General features: G+C 41.6%; 1 protein-coding gene across 18 annotated transcripts in view; it reads right to left on the bottom strand.

The window, feature by feature from the left end:
* The window catches only part of Ptprt (protein tyrosine phosphatase, receptor type, T), a 1,098,700-nt gene that overhangs the window by 132,027 nt on the left and 944,697 nt on the right, over positions 1–21,976 (bottom strand). For 13 of the 18 annotated variants that reach the window (NM_001108603.2, NM_001402009.1, XM_039105540.2 and 10 more), the window contains 1 exon segment: positions 1,883–2,031. In NM_001108603.2, coding sequence (NP_001102073.2) covers positions 1,883–2,031 — 149 coding nt within the window. 18 annotated transcript variants of the gene reach the window in all.

Consider the following 21,976-nt stretch of genomic DNA (forward strand, 5'->3'; position numbering starts at 1 on the left):
TGTGGTGTGATGAAGAGCAGTTTTACATCATAGGAACCACATACCTAAGTCTCTAGAGATGGAATGTTCCAGAAACCTCAACCTAACTTCTAAATAGCTCAGAAAATTCTGTTCAGTGATAGAAAGTGCAATGAGATGTCAGTATTGGAAAAAAAAGTTACCAATCGGTGAATACAGTTAGAGAATATGAGTATTCGTTTCTTCTTAGCCTCTTTTGGGGGATATGGTGGGATTAAATTCATCTTTCCTTCCAAAGACAGCACTCCTACATTTGAACACAGTCATTACCATCCTCAAAGTTCTGAGTACTTAACCAGGGCTTCTCTAAGAACCATCTGGATAGCATTACAAAATCCATCACCCTCAGTCCCTGTCCTGTCTCTCATCTATCATTTTGCTTGGAGAACCTTTCAAGTTTTACACTGTGCTCAGTTTAGGGAGCTTAGATTCTTGAGAAATGGTCTATGTAACTCTGGGAAGCTGAGGCAAACATATTTCACCTACCAAATAAAATCAGCCCTACTAAGTATCTCATAGGCCGATGGTAGAAATGAATCCAGTGTGTCTGCATCATTGATGGTGTAACATTTATATTGGTTTCTTTTATTCTCTTGTGCTTTCGTTACTCCACAGCTCCCAGACAGACCATATCTAATATCTAAAGCAGTTTCATTTCATAAAGCGGTCATTATGAAATGTGGTTGCTTCTGTCTATGATGTACAAGATATATGGTGAAAAATTTACTTTCTTATTATCAAATTCAGGAAAGAACTAGCTTATAGCATGGTTGAAAGAGAAGAGCAAACTATTTCTTAAGCCTGATCACCAAACAGGCTTATAACTACCTAACCACAGAGTTCTCCTTTGGATGAGTCAACCATGGAATTTAAACTCCTTATATGAGCCAAGGACACCTTATTAACTCTGCATGAAGATGATGATACGCTTGACCTAATAAAACTATGCTTGGGAGTTTTCAGTATGGACATGGAACCCAACAGTTTTGCGACTTTAGAGATTGTTTTTTTGAACCTCAGTTTCTGAAATATTAGGGCCAGAGACAGAGACATTCCATGACTCATCTACACTACACAGGAAATGTGAAATAGCTCTGACAATTGTCAGCCAGTAAGTTCAGTATGGAATGTTTTTTTTAACCTTAAAGTCATCTCCTTCTCGTCTTCCTCCTCTTCCTCCACTTCTTCTTAGTAACTCTTCTTATTTTTAACTTCCTGACCTGACTCTATTTAGGATGACTTGTTCCCATTCTATCTGCTCAGGCATAGATTCTAGCTGGTTGATTTTTGGTGTATATGGTTTATAGATATGTGTATATATTTGCCCATGTGTATGTCCATATGTAATGTGAACGTCAGCAGTGAATATAGCTACCTCAATCATTCCTTTTCTTATTTTTTAGGACATGGTGTCTCATAAGACTTGAAGCTCAGTGATTAGGCTAGACTGGCTGGCCAGCAAACCCTACTCTCTCCAGTGTTGAGTTTGATGGTACACGCCACCCTGACTAACTTTTTCTTTGTGTTCTGGGGATTCAAACTCAGGTCTTCATGCCCATGTGACATGTTTATTGGCTGAACTACACCCCCAGTCCTATATTCTTATATTTTTGGTTGTGAGCCTAGCCTCTAATGGCTGAGACATCTCTCCAGCCCCCAGTCCTATATTATTAAATAGGCCTTTTACATTATGTTGGGGTTACCCTCAAGCTTTGCATGGAGAAGACCCTTCGTCTCTGATACCTCAGGAAAGCATTCTGACTTCATGATCTACTGGACTTGGTCATTGTGAGGGATCCACAGGAGAGACACCAAGACCAAAACTGATCATGGATACTCATTCACCTTAGACGGCTTGACTTACTGAATCCGTTAACATCCTGAGAGCTGGAGGAGAAGCCTTCATCGTTGCGGTTGGTGCTGAGCTTGGTGGTAGGTTTGTCAGTCGAGGCCACAGGCCCCATCTCCCTCTGGGCTCCACTCTGGGTCTCCTTCTGCTTCTTAGCCAGCTTCCTTTGGGACATGTGCAAGGGAAAAATTACAGTCAGATGGTTCTAGTTGCATGAGAGGACTGGGAAGGAAGGTTAGTCTCCTTCCCCATCCCCCCATCCTCAATACCATATTTAGTTTATTTAAAAAAAGCAGAGGCAAGGCCAGCTCTCCAATATCAGGGTCAAGTAAACACGAGCCATTCTGAACCTAGAAATCATTTCATTTAGTAGGAAATAGGCAATTCAAGTTGTTTTATCCATGAAACGAGCCTGTTATATAATTGAGCTTCTAATGGGAAATCAGAGAGACTCTATGATGCATCCCCCACTTTCTTAGAGGGAGGAAAAGGTCAGGATGCTCCTTCTGTTTTCATGCAACTAAACACCAACCTCCCAACAGTCTTTATTCTATCTTCTTTTTAATTATACCAAGTGATAGAGTCTTTTAGTCCTCACTAGGGAACTAAAAGGTCAAAGGCATTTTTATGGACCTAACGATCTATTTTACTTATATTCTAACTAATAAGGCTGAGGTATTTCATAAGGGATATAGTTCAGCCTTCCTCAGAGGTTGGCTAATGAAAGAAGGCACCACAGAGCAGTAGACTAAAGTAGGGGTTCATGGTTGGTGAGGGTAAAGGTTAGCCTTTTAGCTCAAACAAAGAGAAGCCAGAGCCATACTCGATTCATAGACATTCCTAGAGAATGAGGGAGACCTTTATAATAATAGTGTGTAAGAGTATTTTGCAAAGTCTGGTGTAAATCTGAATTATCTGAAGATGTAGCCATCAAGATCCCCTAGTAGTCCTGAAACCAACTACTGAGGTTAAACCTCCTTTGGCATTAGACAGACATAGATTCATAGCCTACCTCTCTGGCCTGCATGGCTCAGGTTTACTGTTCTCTGTTTATTGAACTCTTCTACCCATTTCACTGAATGTGGATTAGCCTTATACAGACATAAGGATTAAATGAGGCAGCACATCTAGTACACAGAGCACAGTACCGGGGACATAAATGACAGCGACCACATGGGTATTGCTGTGAAGTCACTGCTGATTCAGCTGACCACATTCTGATGTCTCAACTGCTCACAGCAGTTCTACTGTGGAATTCCACCTGTCTTTGAATTATACCAAGTGACAGTGACTTTGATTCCTCACTGGGGAACTCAAAAGGCCAAAGGCCTCTTCTTTTATGGATTAAAAAATCCATTTCACTTAAATTTAAAATGATGGCACTTAGATATATTATAAAAGATAAAAAATGTGATGACCCTTCCTTGCATGTGGTCCCTATGGGTTTTCTCAGCACATACACACACACACACACACACACACACACACACACACACACACACACACATACACACGCAAATATAGTCGTTGCGCTCCTAGAAGATGGAAAGCTATGGGCTAAATAAGTCTTTCAAGGATAAACTTCTCCGAGTCTACTGTGCTAGTCTTCACAGAACCTGACTGTCCCCTTAACCTTTGCTATTTTTGTCTAAGATTGGAAATAACAAACATTGTAAAGAGGTAGCATAGAAATGATGTCCCAGTCATGAGATAGGTCATTTCAAGAATTAATGACATCTCCCTTCCACAGGAGCATAGAAGGAAAGAATAAATCTGGATGGAGAAGAGGAGTATTTTAAAAGAACTTATCTGGGACCATCTCCCAACTGACGGCCTTCTCCTAAGAACACAGGTCTAATATGAAGGTGTAGACTATATAGAATGCAAGATGGCGCCTGTAAGTGAAGATAAAGAAGCCTTTATTTATAAAAAGGACTGCTAAAAACAGGTTGCTGGGGACAGAAAGATGATATAACAGAGATAAGAGACCCTGTTTACCACCTAGGGGCCCAGAGAGACAAACCGGGGAAGATCTAACCAGAATCTGTAACGAAAGAATTCAAAAGTCCAGAAGGACAGATGTTTTCTCTTACAGGGTCTAGTCAGGCCTAGAAGAGCATACAGAGGAAATTATGGGCCACAATACCCTGACTCCTCTTTCCCCATCCCCTGACTTCCTATAGTAGCTGTCGTCAGCTGGATCTAATTAAAAGCTACAGGTGTTAAAGGACCCCTCTGAGGGAGTCCCTGAAGAACACGTTCTTGCAGTAAAAAACATGGCAGAGAAAAGGACAGAGTGAACATGGATCTAGGAATCTGGACCAAGAAGTAAAACGCCTTTATAATTCCTCATTTGGCCAAATTCTCAAGATCAATGCAGCCTAAAGTGGAATTGTTCATTTATTTATTCCTAAAAATTGGCCTGGGGAAGGAACTGCACTTAAGAAAAGAAACCCATTTTTTTTGGTCATTCATGGTTTGGCCACAGGCAGACTGTTGTATCATTGGAACGACTCCAGGTAGACAGAGGAAGGATGAGAAATTAAGCCTTACCTAGCCTGGCCCTTTCTACCATCCTCAGTCAATCCACAGGCAAGAAGAGTGACATAAGACAAATGAACAATTTTGCAGCTGATGACATTCAAAGTTTTATTCTTCATCCATTATCAAAAAGCAGTATGTTTAAAAATGTATATGTGACCTTCTTAATCATAAATTTGAAAGGATATACAGCAGATATTTTGCCTCCATCTAAGCTTGTTCACATTGCTCCAGCAGGAAATAAGAGGAAATCTGATAAGAGAATTAACTTGAGAACTACAAATGAGTATGAATCAGCGGCTTTAATATTTCCTTCGGGGCAGAACTTCCAGCCAACCTCATTCTATTCAGGGTAAAATAATATAGAGAGTTGTCTTCAACACAAATCACTGGCCTCCAAAGGAATAATAATATTCAAAAGAGGTCTCACTGCTTCTTAGAAAGTGACGTTTTATAGAAATATTTGGGTTGAGACAAATACCTATATAAAAAAAAAAGAAAAAAAAAAGGAAAGAAATATGGACCTCTCCAAAACATAGGGATATTTAAAAAATTTAAAAATTGAACCATAAACATCAGCTACATGACATCTATATTAGCTACATTTACATAAAAATACCAGAGACAATGAACTTTTTAGCAGAAAAGGTTTCTTACTAGTCATTGACTGGATGGCCCCACTTGATTCTTTGCCTCTAGTAAGGGTTGCAGATCTTATGTGTACACAGCACACAGAGCAAACTGTTTGGTATAAGAGCCAGGAAGCAAAATGATTTGCATAGGCTGAGGTCTTAAAATTCCCTCCTTTGGCTTAAGGACCTCCACTAAGCCTTACAGTTCCACAGAACCTCATAGCACCTTACAGTGGGCTGGAGGCCCAACACACGATCCTTTGGGGTTGGGGTTGGGCTCCTCCAAACCATAGCAGTGTTCTGGGTCATGGCTGGCTAAAACCTCCTGCTCTTTTTGGGGATAGGAGTCCTGTGTGCTTTGGTGGAAATCTTATCTGAGTGTTTTGGCGATAAACCCAGCCCTAAAAGTGGAAATGGAAGAGGCACAGAGAAAAGAAAACACAAACTCGAAGCTAGAGATCTATCTCTGTCGTTCACAATTCAAGCCTTAAAAATTAAAAATAATACTGGCATCAGGGACAAATTGGTATTTCTTGACATTACCAAAGAAGTTAACTTCTCTTTTCCCCCTTCTGGAGAAAACTTAAATCTGAGAATTCCCAAGATCTTTAAAAGGTGGACTGGGGCTCAGCTTAGCCATCCATATCTCCTAGCAAATGGGATCTGTGCCCCCTACCCCACACTGCTCAACACTCTTAGCCTGGATGTTTTCCTATTCCTTTCCACTGGGCATCTCTCTTCATCCTTCAAGTTGAAAGTCATTCCAATGTCAGACCTTCTCTGAGGCTTCTTGCTGCTCCACTAACAGAACTGTAATTTTCTCTCTCGGGCTAACTCATTCTTTGAACAAATATTTGAGCACACACATGTATCAGGCTCTGTTAAGTGTAAAGAAAGCCTCTTCTTCTTCACCTTGACCCTCTGCAAACCCAGAAGTAAATGACAAAGACAAGCATTAAATAGGTAAGTGCAGATGTGGAGAATTCAGAGAGGAAATATTTGGAGCTATGAGAGAGTTGATCCTTGGTTTGAACTCTGGCTGGACAGCCGGTAAGGTATCAACACTGTGTCAGCTAAGACCACATCCTGTGTTAGTCACTCAACTCTCACCCACTAGGAAGCACCTCTCAGGAGAAGGGCTTTTGACTCCTTGTACCCACTCCAATTTCTTGCTGAGGATCTGGCACAGCCCACACGATAAATTTGTTGCACAAATTTCCATTTAAAAACGCTATGATTTGAAGTATAGAAAAGATGGTTATCCTGCTCTAAGTACAAATTATAACCACTTCAAAAGTCATAAGTACAGGCAAAGAGGAGGGGAGCCCTGCATGGCATCAGTTCGTACCTTGGGATATCTTGGGTAGATAACTCAGCATTTTATTCTTACACTATTTGCAGAGTTAGTGGAATATTCACAGAAGTCTGTCTGTTTGTTAACCTTAGATCCCACAGACAGAATATTAAAAATAAAACCAAAAACCCAAACATCATAAAATAGTCATTACTCTTGGGGTGGTCCTCTCATTAAATATGGTGTGGATCCTTAGGGCCCTTTAACATTGGTTTTGTGATTCTTGTCAGTTGGGTCACTGGATTTCACCAGCAGGGGGTACCAGAAGCTGAAGAAAGAAGAGCATGCGCAGAAGCCTATGGACTCCTCTGCTCGACATTCCTGGAGCCAGAGAATATTTCAAAACAGTAACCTGAACTAACTGAAAAAGGGATCTCTCCTGTTGAAGACTATTTCATCCTTTTCCTAAAATAATTTTCTTCCCCTTCGTTCATGAGCTTTTTTTGGCAAGTAGTTAATATGAACTTACTTTATACCTGTGGCTGCTAGACAGGATGTCCTGACTAATACAAAACGGACACAAGTCCATTCCAGTTCCTGCTGGGGATGTGAGGATCCCCACTGCTAGAAGGGTTCAAGCACAGACTGAAACTTTCTTGGAAGAGAGGCAATGAGGGAGTCCTACTCTCTCCCCCTTTCCTCTATCTCTCTTCTCTTGGAACACGGTCATGCAGCACCCAGATTATTACTGGAAATCTTGGCAGTTCCATTTCAAAGATTTTTCCTGGAAATGACCAGCCATGCATGCTCTCCTGGATAGACACACAACAGTCACTTTTTCCTTCCTTTGTCTCGGTCCCACCCTTCGGTAGTATCTTTGGGCAGAATATCTTGGTAACTCTCAGAAACTTGAATTCTTGTAGTCCATAGAAGCAAAGAAGCGGGGGGTGGGGGGGAGAACGTAAAGGGTGCTACACATGAATTAAAAGTAAGCCTTCTTCACACACTTTACAGTGGTAGACCACATGACTGACCCTCTATCTATGATTGCCCCTCACAAAAAGGAGGACGACTCTAGTCTCATAGAAGAGACTCCCTCTCACTAAGCTTGGACCAAGGGTTCTTAGTCAAGGCACACAGCACCCAAGTAGGAGCTATAGAAGAACCTAGTCCTTGTTTTCTGCCTTTAAATTCAGACGCCTTTTCCAACATTCTCCTACCTCTCTTCTAGGGACGGGATTAGAGATGCAAATTAGATGACACTACCCTCTGCTGAGGAAACCACATACTTTGATGGCAGGACACTGAGAAATCGAGTTGTAAGTTTCCTTCCCGCTGGCTAGCTTTCATCTAACGCCAGAAGGAAAAGCCGGCTGCCTGCTGGAGGATAAAAGCTATCAATAGTTTTACCCAGCTGCGAGCCCTCTGAGCTGCAATACTAACCTTACCAGGAAATCTGCGGCCACGGGTGCAGCAGTGATGACGGATAAAGGGCTGGCTGGCAGCTGTCGGATTGGCCTTGAGGTTTGCAGCAAGGAGGAAACTCAGGCCTGGCACTGTAAACCCGATCACCAGCCCATGAGAAGGAGGTCAGAGGCCACAGGGTGAACGTACAGTTGCTCTTTTGCTGTACGGACAAGGTGACAAAGGGCCCTCTAAATACTTATGTTTATACGTGTAGTTCCATGCTTCTCCTCGTCCTGGTCAGAGAGGCTTCTTTTGAAGGTGGCAACAGTTAATGCCGAGACTCATTAAGCATCGAAGTGGATCAAGGCTATGAGAACAGCTGAGTACTGCATGTTCATCCCTAACTGAGGTATCCATTTTACCAAAGCCTAGAGAACATCGCTGAAGAGGGGCAGAAAGACCCCAAAGGTGGGAAGGAGAGTTAGTTGGGAAGCGCTGTCTTCTGAGCACGACACATTTGTTGCACCCACAGAGGCATAGCAACAGTGGTTGCCTGGACTCAGCCTGCTCAGTGCTGAGCCTCTCGACATGGAAGTGGGTACAGTTGATGGAGCCCCATTTGTCTCTGAGGAATGAGAGGCAGTGAACAGTTGTGGGGAGAGAGGAAGTCATATTCCTCAGTGGAGTATGCATTGGTCAAGTGTTCTTCCCCAAGTAAATAACCCCCTCCCCATGCTCGTGCAAGCCAGCCATTGAAAGAAACGGCCGAAAGTAGGAGAGGAACTTATTGCAAAGAAGTAGTGGTTTGAGGGAGGGAGAAGAGGTAAGAGAGGGTAATGGTTGTGGTGGTGATATGGGCAAAGCACATTATATATGGACACACACACACACACATACACACACACACACACACACACACACGAAATGTTGAAAGTGTAGAAATAAAAATTTTAAAAAGCAGATTCAGCACATGACCCACAACTCCAATCTCTTACAAACACAGCACAATAAAAACCTTAAAACCCAAACTCCACGAACTCAGACCAAGGTAGAGGCTTAGCTACACCATATCAGAGTCAATAGTATGGCCCGAGGACATGAGCGTGTGCAGGGTTTATAGTGTATTACAGCATTTTCTCTTATACCCAGTTGGGGATGGGGAAAGAGTTAACCCTTAGACAATAGAGACAGACAGTGTGACATTCAAGCTCAGTCCCTTGTTAGACTACCATGTGAGTAAGCTACCATACCCCATAATAACAAGGTAAAAACTGGAGCGATGTAGCTTATAGCCAAGGAATACCACAGATCACCGGCCATCCTTAAATGCTATTTAATTTTAGTTAAATTATTAAATTAGTAAATTAGTTAATTTAGTTTCTCTGTATGTATATATCTATGTGGGTACACATAAATTGTGTTTGATCTGCATAGAAGCAGAGGTCACTCTTGCGTGTTCTTTCTCGGGAACCATGCACCTTGGTTTTTGGAGGCAGGGCATCTCATTGGCCTGGAGCTTGCTGAGGATGCCAAGCTGGCTGGCCAATCTACTCAGGGAATCACTAGACTCTACCTTGGCAAGGCTCAGAGGACAAGTCAAATAAGCACCTCCTATGTTCATGTTGGTTCTTGGGACAAAACTCAGGGTCTTATGCTTACAGAGCAGACACTTTCCTTGTTGAGTCACATCCCCAAGCTAGAGGAGAAATTCTAGTTGCTTGAAGCCAGCCAGCATGCAGTACTGTGTCACAGTAGCTTTAAGAAACGAATGCGACTATAATAAAATATGTATACAGTACTGTGCTCATTTAGCAAGCATTTGTACTACGCTTCCTTTATTCTAGACACTGTTAAAAGACTGTACAGTATATTGGGGGCTTTAGCTTTAATAACTATATGGTGAGCAGCAGTATTACCAACACCTCACAGATAAAGAAGCAGGCAGACAGACTTGAAAAGATTCACATAAAAATACCCAAACTTTCCAGAGGCAGAGCTGAGATTCGAACCCAGGCAGCCAAGGGTCTGGATGTTCTCTAAGAATTTTATTGTTGTTATGTCCATCAAAGCATATGGCTTTCTCATCTGGCTCTCTTCCTCCCAGGCAATCAGACACCCACACGTGTGCAGATCTGACGAGAGTTCATATCACATGACGAACATCCTGTCTACCCACTGCCTCTGTTAAGTACCTATTCTGAGACCTTGGTGCCTTCCCCTCTCTTTGTGTTGGAGCTTCCCTCTTTTCCAAGGTTGGCAAAGTTACACAAGTATCAACAGGAACAGATGGTCTTATGGTTTGAATGCCCAAGGGACGGTGGCTGTCACCTGTCACCTCCAGCCCTCTGCTATCTAGCTCTCTGTGTCACTGCCTCTGAGGGTCTATCTCTGCATTTTTCTCCTAACCATGTCTGTCTCTCCTGAAACATTTTTTTTAGATCCCACTGGAAGGCTCCCGAGTTGGCCCAGACAGATCCAGCCTAGCATAGGGCGTGTAACACTTCCATATGCACATATGGACAGAGACACTGTCCCAGAAGCCTGAAGTGGTATCTAATGGAAAAAGTTTGGACTCTCTAGCCAGACTGATGAAGCTCAAACCATAATCTATCATTCATTTACTAGCTCTGTAGTCTTGGGGAGTTTCTCACTCAGTTCCCGCATGTGTCAACTAGTGTGGAACATTGCGAATTCTTTTACTGCTCCAGGGTAGATATGGTGCTAAAGAATTTACACCTAGATGTGCTGCCGACAGAGTACACCTTATACACGATGCTTGTTGAGTAATAAACAGTGGGGAGGAAAGCAGCTCTTCGTAGGAAAGTGAGAACAGAATGCACGGTTCAGGTGCTGGGTGTTCGCCTGAATGCTTTTAAGCTACAGAGCTCTGAAAGCCCTAGCAGGGAGACAGCCTTTGCAATTTTAGTGCTATGGAAATAGCATTGACCTTAGCCCTGGACTGCCTAGGTTGTAGCTATCTGTGTAATCATGATAAAGGCTCAATCTTCACGGGGGTAGTGAGAGCTTCCTCTGCAGGATACTTAGATATATTCTCATCCACAGAAATGACTCGTACTGATTAAAAGTAGTCACTTGTGGCTGAGGTGATGGCTTGGTTGATAAAGTGCTGGTCTTGAGAACAGGAAGAGCAGAATTTGGTCCTCCAGAACCAAGTTAATAAAAGAAAGCCAACATAGGGGCCCATACTTGTAATCTCAGTGCTGTGAGACAGGAACGGGCAAATGCCTGGTATTTGTTAGTCAACCAGTCTAGTCTCCTAGGTGAGCTCCAGGCCAATGGACAGACCAGGAAAAGGAGAAGTAATCACAATCTCAAAAGGTGAAGAAAAGGGAAAACGAACAAATACCTACAGTAGTTGGCATCTGAGGAATGACAGGTCTTCTACATACATGTACATGAAACCTAATACACACACGCACCTACATGGTCACAAATACATATCATCATCCTCATCCTCATCATAGCCGTCACTATCATCGCCATCGTCCACTGCCAAGCATGGAGTAGCTCTTCTTTTGGCATTATCTGAGGTTTTTTTCATTTGTTTTTAACCTTTTAAAATGATTTATTTATGTATTTATTTAAATGTAGGAGTGCACACTTACATGTCAGATCCCTTTATAGGTAGTCATGAGCCACCATGTGGTTGCTGGGAATTGAACTCAGGACCTCTAGGAAGAGCAGCCAGTGTTCTTAACTGCTGAGCCGCTCACCAGCACCTGTGTTTTGTTTTGATCCGCTCCCTGACAGGAGCGCTCCAAGAAACCAAGGTAACTATTTTTCCTGTCTGCACCTCTTGTCCCTCCTCACTTGGTCCGAATCTTGCTTCCATGACAACAGGCCAAGCTAAACACCAAACTAGACACTCCCACAGGTGCTCATAGGTTCAGTTTCTATTGACACAAGTTGTAAGAAGTTGGATTATCTGGACCAGAAAGATTCCTAGGGCCTTCACCCCCTATCCTACCTAGAGACCCTTATAACATCAACTCAGAAGATATTCAGTCCCTTCCTGAGCAATGCTGGCCACAAGAATGCATGCCCTCTGCAGACAGCCCTGTCCAGAAGCACACTGCCCTGTATAGGGGGGATGTAGCATACATTAGCTTCTATGTGTATTTCCAGCATCTACCTCAGTACTTACCACAGTATTTTCAGTGCTTTTATTATGTTCTATGAGTGGAAAAATGGATGGATGAAGTTTTCATATTTGAAATTCCCCATGACTTCAGATTCGACACTATTCTATCCAAAGCGGCTGTACTCAACCGACTCATCCTTACTGTTGTCGAAATGGACTCCATTCTGCCGAGGTGAATAACAAGGGTTCTCCAGTCTGTGAGACGCCACAGTCATCTATTATGTTTGGGTTGGGTTCCATTCTCAGGATTTTAGAATTTGCAAGTCCAGGGTAAAACTCAAAATCTGTACGTTTCCAAGTTCCCAGAAGATACTGGGCACTGTCCCTTGGGAAGTACTCATCTATAGAACATCGTCCCTTGCTGAAGAGAGGAACAAATGCCACTTCTTTTCTCTCCTTCCTCTGTTAGTACCCAGGACCACACTTAGCCCCTCCCACTGTCACTGGGCTTAGGGATGAGGATGATTAAAGTTCGGTCTTCTACCTTCTTGAGACTTTAAGGAAATATAAACAATAATGAAAATAAAGGACATAACCTATACAATAAAGTGACTCTGGACCACTCTAGCTCCCATACGCACTAATTCTATCAACTGTGGCACTACAGATATTAATGTTTGTTAGCATCCTTGATCTCAACCTTCTAGATGCTAGGGCCTCAATTACTCTTGGATATAACATTAAAAACGTCTCTGGCTGGGTGTGCTGGCACACACTTATAATCCCAGCCCTTGGGAGACTAACGCAGGAGACCTCACAATTGGAAGCCAGTCTGTACTACACAGTGAACCCCTGTTTTCAGAAAGAAAAGATCTGTGAGCACTGTCAAATATTTTGGGGGTCAGATGGGGGGATTTTTCCCACCAGTAGTACATATGTTTAAATGGAATATTTTCATTTTTCCTAGATTCTACCGTGTGTGGTTGGTACCTTAAAAACAGCTTGAAGCTTCTTAACAGCACCGTGAAGTGGTGGTTATTGCTATTTGTTTTATTGATGAGAAATCCTGGGCCCAGGAGGGTTAATTCTAAACTCATAAACTGGGTAAAGGGAACAGGTGGGTTTGAAGCCCAATTCTTCAATCCTAGGAGCCTGCTGTCTCTCTCACCTCCTCTGGAGCTTCGGTTTAATAGCACGCAATCCGTTACAGCCTCATAAATGTCTAACAATGGGGATGAGGCTCGGTAAATTACAATACATCCCCTGGATGGAATATTATACAACTATTAAAATGATGGAGTGCCATTAAAGATGAAAACTGTGTAACAACATGGAAAAATGCTAAGTGGATTGCATTAAGTTAAAATATTAAAAAATAAAACCGGGTCTACATTGTGATTACAACCACTAGGTAGTATATCTGTGTGTATGGCTGATAGAAAAGCGAAGACATTAAGGATAATTTTCCTTTCCTTTCTGCTTTTGATATTCCTTATTATCATAGTGGCTTTGTGATTTTTATTTCTAAGTAGTAGCAGGATACTGTTGAAATTCAGGCCATTAGGATTGCCACAGATCCACTTGAACTACTGGAACTTGCGCTTCTCTGAGCCCATTGAGCATGGCAAAGGGTTGCTGACCCTATTTCCCCAAAACAGCAATATCACAAATATGTTTTTGAATACAGGACCCTTTCATTGCCTTGTCAAGCTTCCTTGAAGCACAGCAAGCCACAGTGTGAGAGACAACTGCCCTGAGGGCATCAGCGTAGGTCACTCAGGGAGCAGGGGCCATTAGGAACATGCAGTCTCAGACTGGCAGACGTGTTTCTCTGTTAAAGGCATGGAGCGGTGTGCTGGTCTCATGTATTATGCATCAGGAGTGGCCTGGCACCCTGGCTTGGCTGTGCAGGAGAGGCCTTGCAAAAGAACATCTGATGAACTGATTGGTATGTCAAAATGTCATTAAGGATAAATTAATGGACGTGTTACTTTGGCTGTAAGAGACAGTGCCAGCAAGACATCAGGCAGCCGGCAGGCTGTTTTCTAGCCCAAGACAGACGGCAGCTCACAATGCAGATTCATGGTCTTTATGCGTTGTGAGACGCTTTGTAGGGAGAAGAATAAACAGAGATGCTCCAGCACTTAAGCGCCGTAAAATCACAAGCATGAGATAAATTAATTAGTGTACACCAAGAAGGCGGCTTGTCTGTCTGCACTCCTGGGGAAAGCAAGGATAGATAGCATTGGGCTAGAAATGACAGGTCCCAACTCCAGCCTCCAGAGAAAGCAATTGAGTTTAATGGGTGATCATAAACTGCAGCTGATGGAAAGATAAGTCTGGTCTGGATTTGTTTTCATTTTTAAGAAAAACAAAAGAAAATAAACAAACAAACAAAAAAGATTTCTCCCTACTGCTTCCAAGCCCTTTTATGACTCTGGGTCAGATGTACAGGGAACTGGAGAGACCTGGGAATTGGCTTTCCTTCTATCACCAAGGAGGAAGGATTATAATACCCCAATATTTCTGGAGCTACTCTTGGGGTTTCTTCTACTATCCTAGATAGGGAGTGCTTCATTCTCCTGTACCGGGAGGCTCACCACCTTACAGTTAGCCTGCCCCATTGTCAAATCATCAGTATCAAAAAGCTCTTTGGTTTTCCCTAGCAAATTTCTTCTTGCAATTAAATATTAAGCTGTTCCAGGGTGCCAGACCCTGGGCTCTCTCTGCTACACTGGAGGAAAAGGAAGATCAGGAAAGGTGAATGATTACTAAGATTACATGTCTAGTCCATGGCAGGACCATGATCCAAAGATCAAATCTTGATGTCTTAACTACCTACCTCTCAGTTGTAAGTGCTGTAACTACCACTCACTGGATGGGGCCTGATTTGCAGAGCAATGTAGCTTATAGGAAGGCACAAATATGGGAACTTCCTTTGGGCATATCCTGGGCACTTTGATGAACATCTGACTTGGTTTTGCCAGCCAATCTTTCATACAAACTTATTTTTTATGGGAAGTAAGTTATTTTTCCACTTAAGACTTATTCTGATTTGTCTTTTGAAAGTTAAATCAATTGGAATAATTGTTTTTCAAAATATGGAAATCAGTTTTATCCCGATATACTAACAATGAACAATGAGAACCGGAATTTGAAAACATCAATGCCACTTGTAATGGCATGGAAAGAATGAGAGCTTCAGGCATCAATGCAAAGGTCACATGGAGGACTACACATCAAAAACTATGACAAGGGGTGATTCAAAACAAAACAAAGGCAAGAAGCTAGGCGTGTTAGTGAAATCTGCAGGCCAAATATTACAGAAGCTGAAGTAGGAGATTAGAAAGTTCAAGTTCAGAATGTCTACATGGTGAGTTTATGACCAGGCTGTCTACATGGTGAGTTTATGACCAGGTGGTCTACATGGTGAGTTTATGACCACGCTGTCTACATAGTGGGATCATGACCATGCTATCTACATGGAGGGTTCGTGACCAGGCTGTCTACATGATGGCTTCATGACCACATTGTCTACATGGTGGGTTCACAACCAGAATGGCTTGCATTGTGAGTTTAAGTCCAGCGTGACTGAATAATGAGTTAAAGTCTAGGCTGAGTACTCAGTGAGTTCAAGATAAGGTTGAGGTACATTTACATTCTCTTGTGACTGCCCAGCCTCCTGCCCTTTGTAGTATAGTTCATAAGCCTGTTTTCTTCTAAAAGAGAATCCAAGAAGACTCGCCCAAACAAAGAGGTCAACAATATTTCTAGGTCAAAGACTTGAGGTCACAGAGACTGCAGTGCTCACATGGTCAATGAGAAGACTTACACAACCCCAATCAAGAGCCAGAATGATTCTTTCCAATACATGGAATCACCATCATGTATTTATTTTAAAAGAAGGAAAAAATAATCTTCAAGCCTCAAGTGTCCATAAAAGATCACCTGGGACACATTATGTTAAATAAGTTTGTCATTTGACTACTCTATAATCAGTTACTCCTGTGTCTGGTACAGAGGAATTTAAATCAAATCTTTCCACAGCAGAACCCTTTTATAGGACATTATTATAAACAAAAAATGTGTTAAGAGATTAAATTTAAAAGTGGGACTCAAGAGGCATGTTTAGAAAACAATCACAAAACAACCTCTACCCTCTCCTCTCTTAATCTCTGCCCTTATTTTTCCAATGCGGATTATAAATTTCATACCAATTATAAGAAGACAAATGACTGCTCCATTTAATTTCTTGTCTCATTTATACAGGGAGTGTATTTAAAGGCATAAATTATTTCTCATGTGATTTTCTGTCTATATCTTTTTGTAATATAGTCTGAGGCCATAGTTACATACTTTCAGGTAAGACTCAACTTTGAACTCTATTCATTACATATTACCTTTGGACTAGGACTTCTAAATGGCTCCATGGAGCAGAGTCTGTGATTCTTGTTAGTGTTATTTCCATGCAGAGAAATATCTTTCAGAATCTCTGGCACATGCATCTCGCACGCATCATAAAATCATGGCAATAGTAATGGCGTCTTTGTGTTCTTTTTCTCAGGAAGCCCTTGTCCCTGGTCAGTTTTGTGAGCTTTCCTTTTCTTAAATTGAAAACCCAATTTTCTCATTGGGTTGACATAAAGGCTCTATGAAATGCCTGTGTGAAAGACATTTGTAAATTGCAGAGTAACAGTAGACATAATGGGACTGGAGAGATGATGGCTCAGCAGTGATGAACCCTTGCTGCTCTTACAGAGGATCTAAATTTGGTCTGTGGTTCCTACATCAGGTGGCCCACCGTCTTCTGCAACCCAAACTCCTGGTGATCTGGTGCCCTTTCCTGCCTTTCTGGGATATAGCTACACACATAGGCATGGGAATACAGAGAGAAACACAGATACACAAGTACATAAATACAAAATTTTTAAAAAAATCTTTAAAATAGAAGTAGATATAAAGCCAAAATATAATAATAATATATACATATAGTGTACTCAGTGTACAGCACACAGATGGTGTATGTCTTCCACATTTTCAAAATCCATTTGTAAGAGGATGGGCATGTTTATACTGATTTAAACAACACACAAGGTGCCCAAGCTTCAAGACATCATATGGTTCTCTCCTGATGTGTATACCTTTTACTTTTTTGTCTCAGATAATTTAAAAATATTTTAAAGAAGACCTAGACTCCATGCTTGTATAACATTATCTTATCTTGTCCTGGTAAGTCTGCATGGTGGCTCTCTGATTTGGCCTTACCATTCTTAATTCACAGATGAGGAAACAGAGGTAGATTAGATGTCCAAGTCTGCCTGGACAACAAAGTAAGACCTTGGATCAAAATACAGGAAAAAAGTAAAGGAAGAAGGAAGGAAGGAAAGGAAGGAGGGAGGAGGGAATGACTAAGTGAGTGAAATGGGGTAGAGTGCTAAAGTTCAGTAGCTGAACCCAAATCTGTACCTTTTGCAATAGGATTGTTTACAGCGTGGTTATTATTCTCCTCACTGGTCCAAACAAAATCAGTATGCAACACCCTTAAGTGATGAGAGGTGAGATTACAGAAGTCTAATGTACTAAGCATGTTCCCCCCAACCCCACCCTAGTGACTTGGGAACATATCCATGGTAATATGGTCAAAATATCCACCACGAAGTCTCCTATTTAAAAACAGAAACAAAACAAAACAAAGCAAAACACCTGAGGCGCCACTACTTCCTGGTACCTTTTGTGTTTAAAGAAAAGATAGGGAAGAAAAAAGAAGAATGGCACAAAATTCTATTCCCATAGTTTAGATCTGAGATTAGTTTTTTTTTATAGGAGGGTTTCTTCTTATCCTGTTGATACCCAGATGATAAATGGTATGGGGAAGAAAGAATAAACTACCAAGATACTCTTGGCTTTGCTCTGTTTCTTAAAAAGTACATTGTTGCTAAGGTGTTTCTGAAACAAAACTACCCTTTTTTAGTTTTGAGGCTCAATTTGGTTTATAGGCTTAATAAAATTGTATTTTCACATTTTACAAGGATTCAAGTCTCCCACTAACAACGGCGTTTTTATGGTATGATGCTTTCTATGCTCCCACTTAAACACGTGGGTGGTTGTAACTTATGCAATACTTCCCTGCCTCTTAGAATCTTTTGAACAGGAGTTCAAAACCACTGGGATAAGAACTTGCTTTAGAAAGCAGCTCAGACATTCTCTCTCTCTCTCTCTCTCTCTCTCTCTCTCTCTCTCTCTCTCTCTCTCTGTCTCTCAAAGGAGATTTTAGCAGCAGCAGAACCATGATATACTGATGGAGTGATACATTTGAAGAACACGTTTCTTAGGAGACTAGTTATGGCCAAGGAGCTTTTCCTCCTCATATTGGTACTCAGACCATGATAAGAAATCATGTCAGCAAATAATAACAATTTAAATATGTGCCCAGGACAATGTTGCCGTTTCTTAAATGACCTCTATTCATTTATAAACATCACAAGAGTTGTCTACTCAACATACATAAAAGGAAATGGTTGGATCAACAAGATGGCCCAATGGGCAGAAAGCTAACAACCTGAGTTCTAGCCTCAAGACTTACATGGAAAGGCAGAGCCAACTTCTACAACTTGTCTTCTGATTTCTACACACATGACACAACAGGTATATGCCTCACCCTATATGTACTCACAAGAACAAACAAATAAATATGGTTTTTTAACAAAGGAAATGGTACTGTCAGATATCCTGTCCTCTGTAGTCTTTGTTAAATGCAGGTTCCATCATCACAACTAATTCATTCTAATTGATGACTCTATAGAGCCAGAGGCTCATGTGAAGTTTTTGGTTAAATAAAGGTCATGCCTCTCCTCTTCCAAATTCCCTTCTTCAATGATACTATATTCTCAGGCTCTTTCAAATGGGGAATGGCCCTCAACCCTGGTTTCAGGTATAAGTAAGCTAGTGGACCATATCTATGTACTTACCAACTAGTTGAATTCAATTATCTCAAATACCTCTTTCCAGGTTGTAGATTTTGGTCTTTTTTTTTCTACGTGACTGCCTACCTTTTTCCAGAGCTTCCACTGCACCAACTTTCCTGGGCTTTGTCCTCAAGAAGGTGATGATGTGTCTGGTGAGACATTTCATAATAGAACATGAAGAGCCTACATTCCTAATGTAGGGGTCTTGCATTTTCATGGAAGATTTTTACAGCTATATCACACAGAACAAATCTACATCTCAGTACCTGTATTTGCAATTAGCCAGGGTAGAAATGAAATGGCCAACTGCAGCCTTTTCTTTTGCCTATTGATGCACGGAGTCTACTAGTATCAAATACCATTGCCTAAACTGATGTTTCTGTTGGTGTCACTGCGGATGGATGCCAGGGGAAACAGATGTCCTTACAAATTTCTCAGAGGAGAAATTTTTATAAAGTATAAGAAGCACCATCTACAATAATTCTACATCTTTGTTCCTCTGTATTTTTCTCTTGGCTATACCCAACAATAACTGATCCTGTAGTCTCACTATTTTCTAGTGCCAATCACCCTGTCTATGGAGTTTACTACTTAATGTATTAAGGAAACTCATGGATCCAAGGACCGTCAGTGCTGTTGGCATGTAAGAAAACTGAAACCCAGGTTTGGGATTCCCAGCTGCAAAGCAGTAAAACTAGGATTCATTTCTCCCCCTCCCCCTCTGGCCTTTTCATTTCCCTTCTGTCTCCATTCATTTCTTTCTCTTTTATTTTCCTTGCAAAGTCTCATTTACCCCAAGAATGCCACAGAACCAGCTATGAAAAGTAAAGGCATGGGTTTATGCCTGTATTTGAAGATGGTGTGGTCAAGGAGGAAAGTCATTGTAAAAGCCAGAATACTAGGAAATGTGCTTTGAAAAGTCTCTCCTAGAAATGGTTACATGAATAAGCTGGATTAATGGCAACATCAAATGACACATCAATGTGTAAGAGGGAAATTTTCATGGGGTCCCACCCCTAGACAAGGAACTACAGCCAGTGATGATGACTGGGGAGAGGGGAAAGGGCCTCTGCTAGTGATGTGGCCCTCAATGGTTATCCCTGAAACCAAATACATAAACCAGCAAAGATGAATTCCTCAGATTGTCTTTACATATTTGTGCACATATTACATATGCACATACATATACATGTAATTGTAATAGTCAAAAAGGATTTTTTGATTGGTTTTATTAATTTGAGAGTGGGCAAGCATAGAAGGGGGTGAGGGCAGGTATTTGAGAGGTGCTGTAAGGAGAAAAGGGAAGGAAGTAGGTGATGTAATTGTATTTTAATTAAAAATATTTTCAGAACATCGTTGGGTCATTTAGTCCACAAGATCTTTCCTCACAGTTATCAGTGACTTCCTTCCCTTTATACCTTTAGTGCCCCTGCTTCATACATTTAGCGCAGTATTTTACAACTACCTGTTGACATGCCCATGTCCCTTTAAAGCTGTAAACTCCTCAAAAGAAGAGTGTTTTTACTAACTACTCAGACCTTAGCCCTGCAACCGATATGAAGAAATTACTCGGTAGATACTGTCTTCTCTATGTGGCAGAGAAGCCACCCTTACGAAATCCCAACAATGTTGCCTAACAAGACCTGCACAGTGACAACCCCAGTCACCATGCCAACCTGGGCAAGACTCACCACAGAGATGAAGAGCTTCAGGCAATTTACAGTTGCTGAGAGAGGGAGAGTTTGTTTTCTTCAGAGATGAGCCCTTGATTAGATGTCCAATTGCAAGTGGCCAGCCCTAAACATTTATATATAGCCACAACTCTAAGTGAATTCAGCAGTGTCCATTAACACACACACACACACACACACACACACACACACACACACACACACACACACAGAGCAACAAAGTAACAACTTACTGTTGTTGTAGGAACAGTAACAAAGAGGTCCATAAATTTGAGAGGGAATAGAGGGGAGATGGAAAAATTGGAGAGGGTGGAAGAAGGGGGTAAATATTATATAAACACAGTGCTCGTGTATGAAATCATCAAAAAAAGAAAAAAATAATTCCTTAGTATATGATTATGAATGAAAGCCTCCCTGTCCAAAGCTGTTCTGAAACAATGCTGTGACTCCCATTTTACGGATGAGAAATGGAACCAGATATAGTTAAAGACGTCTCTAAAACGTCAAAGCCAGAATGCCCAGGGCTCTTTTCTTCTCAGCTCCATCATCTGTCTCATAATACCTCGCTAAATACCTCCAAGCCCAACCAGACAAGGAGATAATGAGTGGGAAAGCACTTTGATAGAGATAAAGCCTTACACACAAACAAGATGTAATCATTACCATCAGCAGGAGCATCTCAGGGCTTTACTTAAGCACTCCCTTCCATTAAATGCACTCTGCTAAAATATCGAGAAAGGCATTTTTCCAGTGTGTGCAGCCCCACAGTTCTACCTTTCCTAAGGTCCCATCTGCAAGTATATGTCTCACTTTGAAGAGGCATGCTGTATGTAATGTTTCTAGAAGTAAACCTGCTTCTGTCCTGGAGACATGTTGTTAAGAGTTACTATGACTGAGTATTGGGGATCCTTGGCAGTTTAATGGGCTTGTGTCAACAAACGGGTATTGCTATGGTCTTGTCTGGGATATACTTGAATCTCTCTCAGGTAGAGCTATATAGCAGTGGCTTCATGGTCTTCATACCAGCACAGACAGCAAATGCATATGAAGAAGATTGTCTAAGAAAGGATTCTTTAGAGTCACCCTACTAAACAAGGAAGGAAGGAATTACCCTAAGTGGCTGGTTCACAAAGTGTTTATAGGCTATGAAGAGAGCATGCTCTAGGGAAAGGCACAGAACATACTTAAACCCATTTATCTCTAGTGGCCAAATTACAGAGGAGCCAGTGGGAGTACCTCAGACTGTGTTTTGTAATGAGACTCAGGGAGATTGACAGGCTCACTCTGTCAAGAAGAGAGTAGAAGAAATCAAATAGTGATACAGTTACAGAGATGGCTTATGGCAACCCCGTGGGAGCCAGGGTGGCTTTGACAAGCCTGTGTTGACTACTGTATACCCCATGGGGCTACTGGATATATCTGGAGGGGCAACATCAAACAGAAAGTCCTGAAAAAGACAGTCCAGAAGCCTCTATTC

The sequence above is a fragment of the Rattus norvegicus genome, chromosome 3 (assembly GCF_036323735.1).
Source record: "Rattus norvegicus strain BN/NHsdMcwi chromosome 3, GRCr8, whole genome shotgun sequence".
Taxonomy (NCBI): Eukaryota; Metazoa; Chordata; class Mammalia; order Rodentia; family Muridae; genus Rattus; species Rattus norvegicus.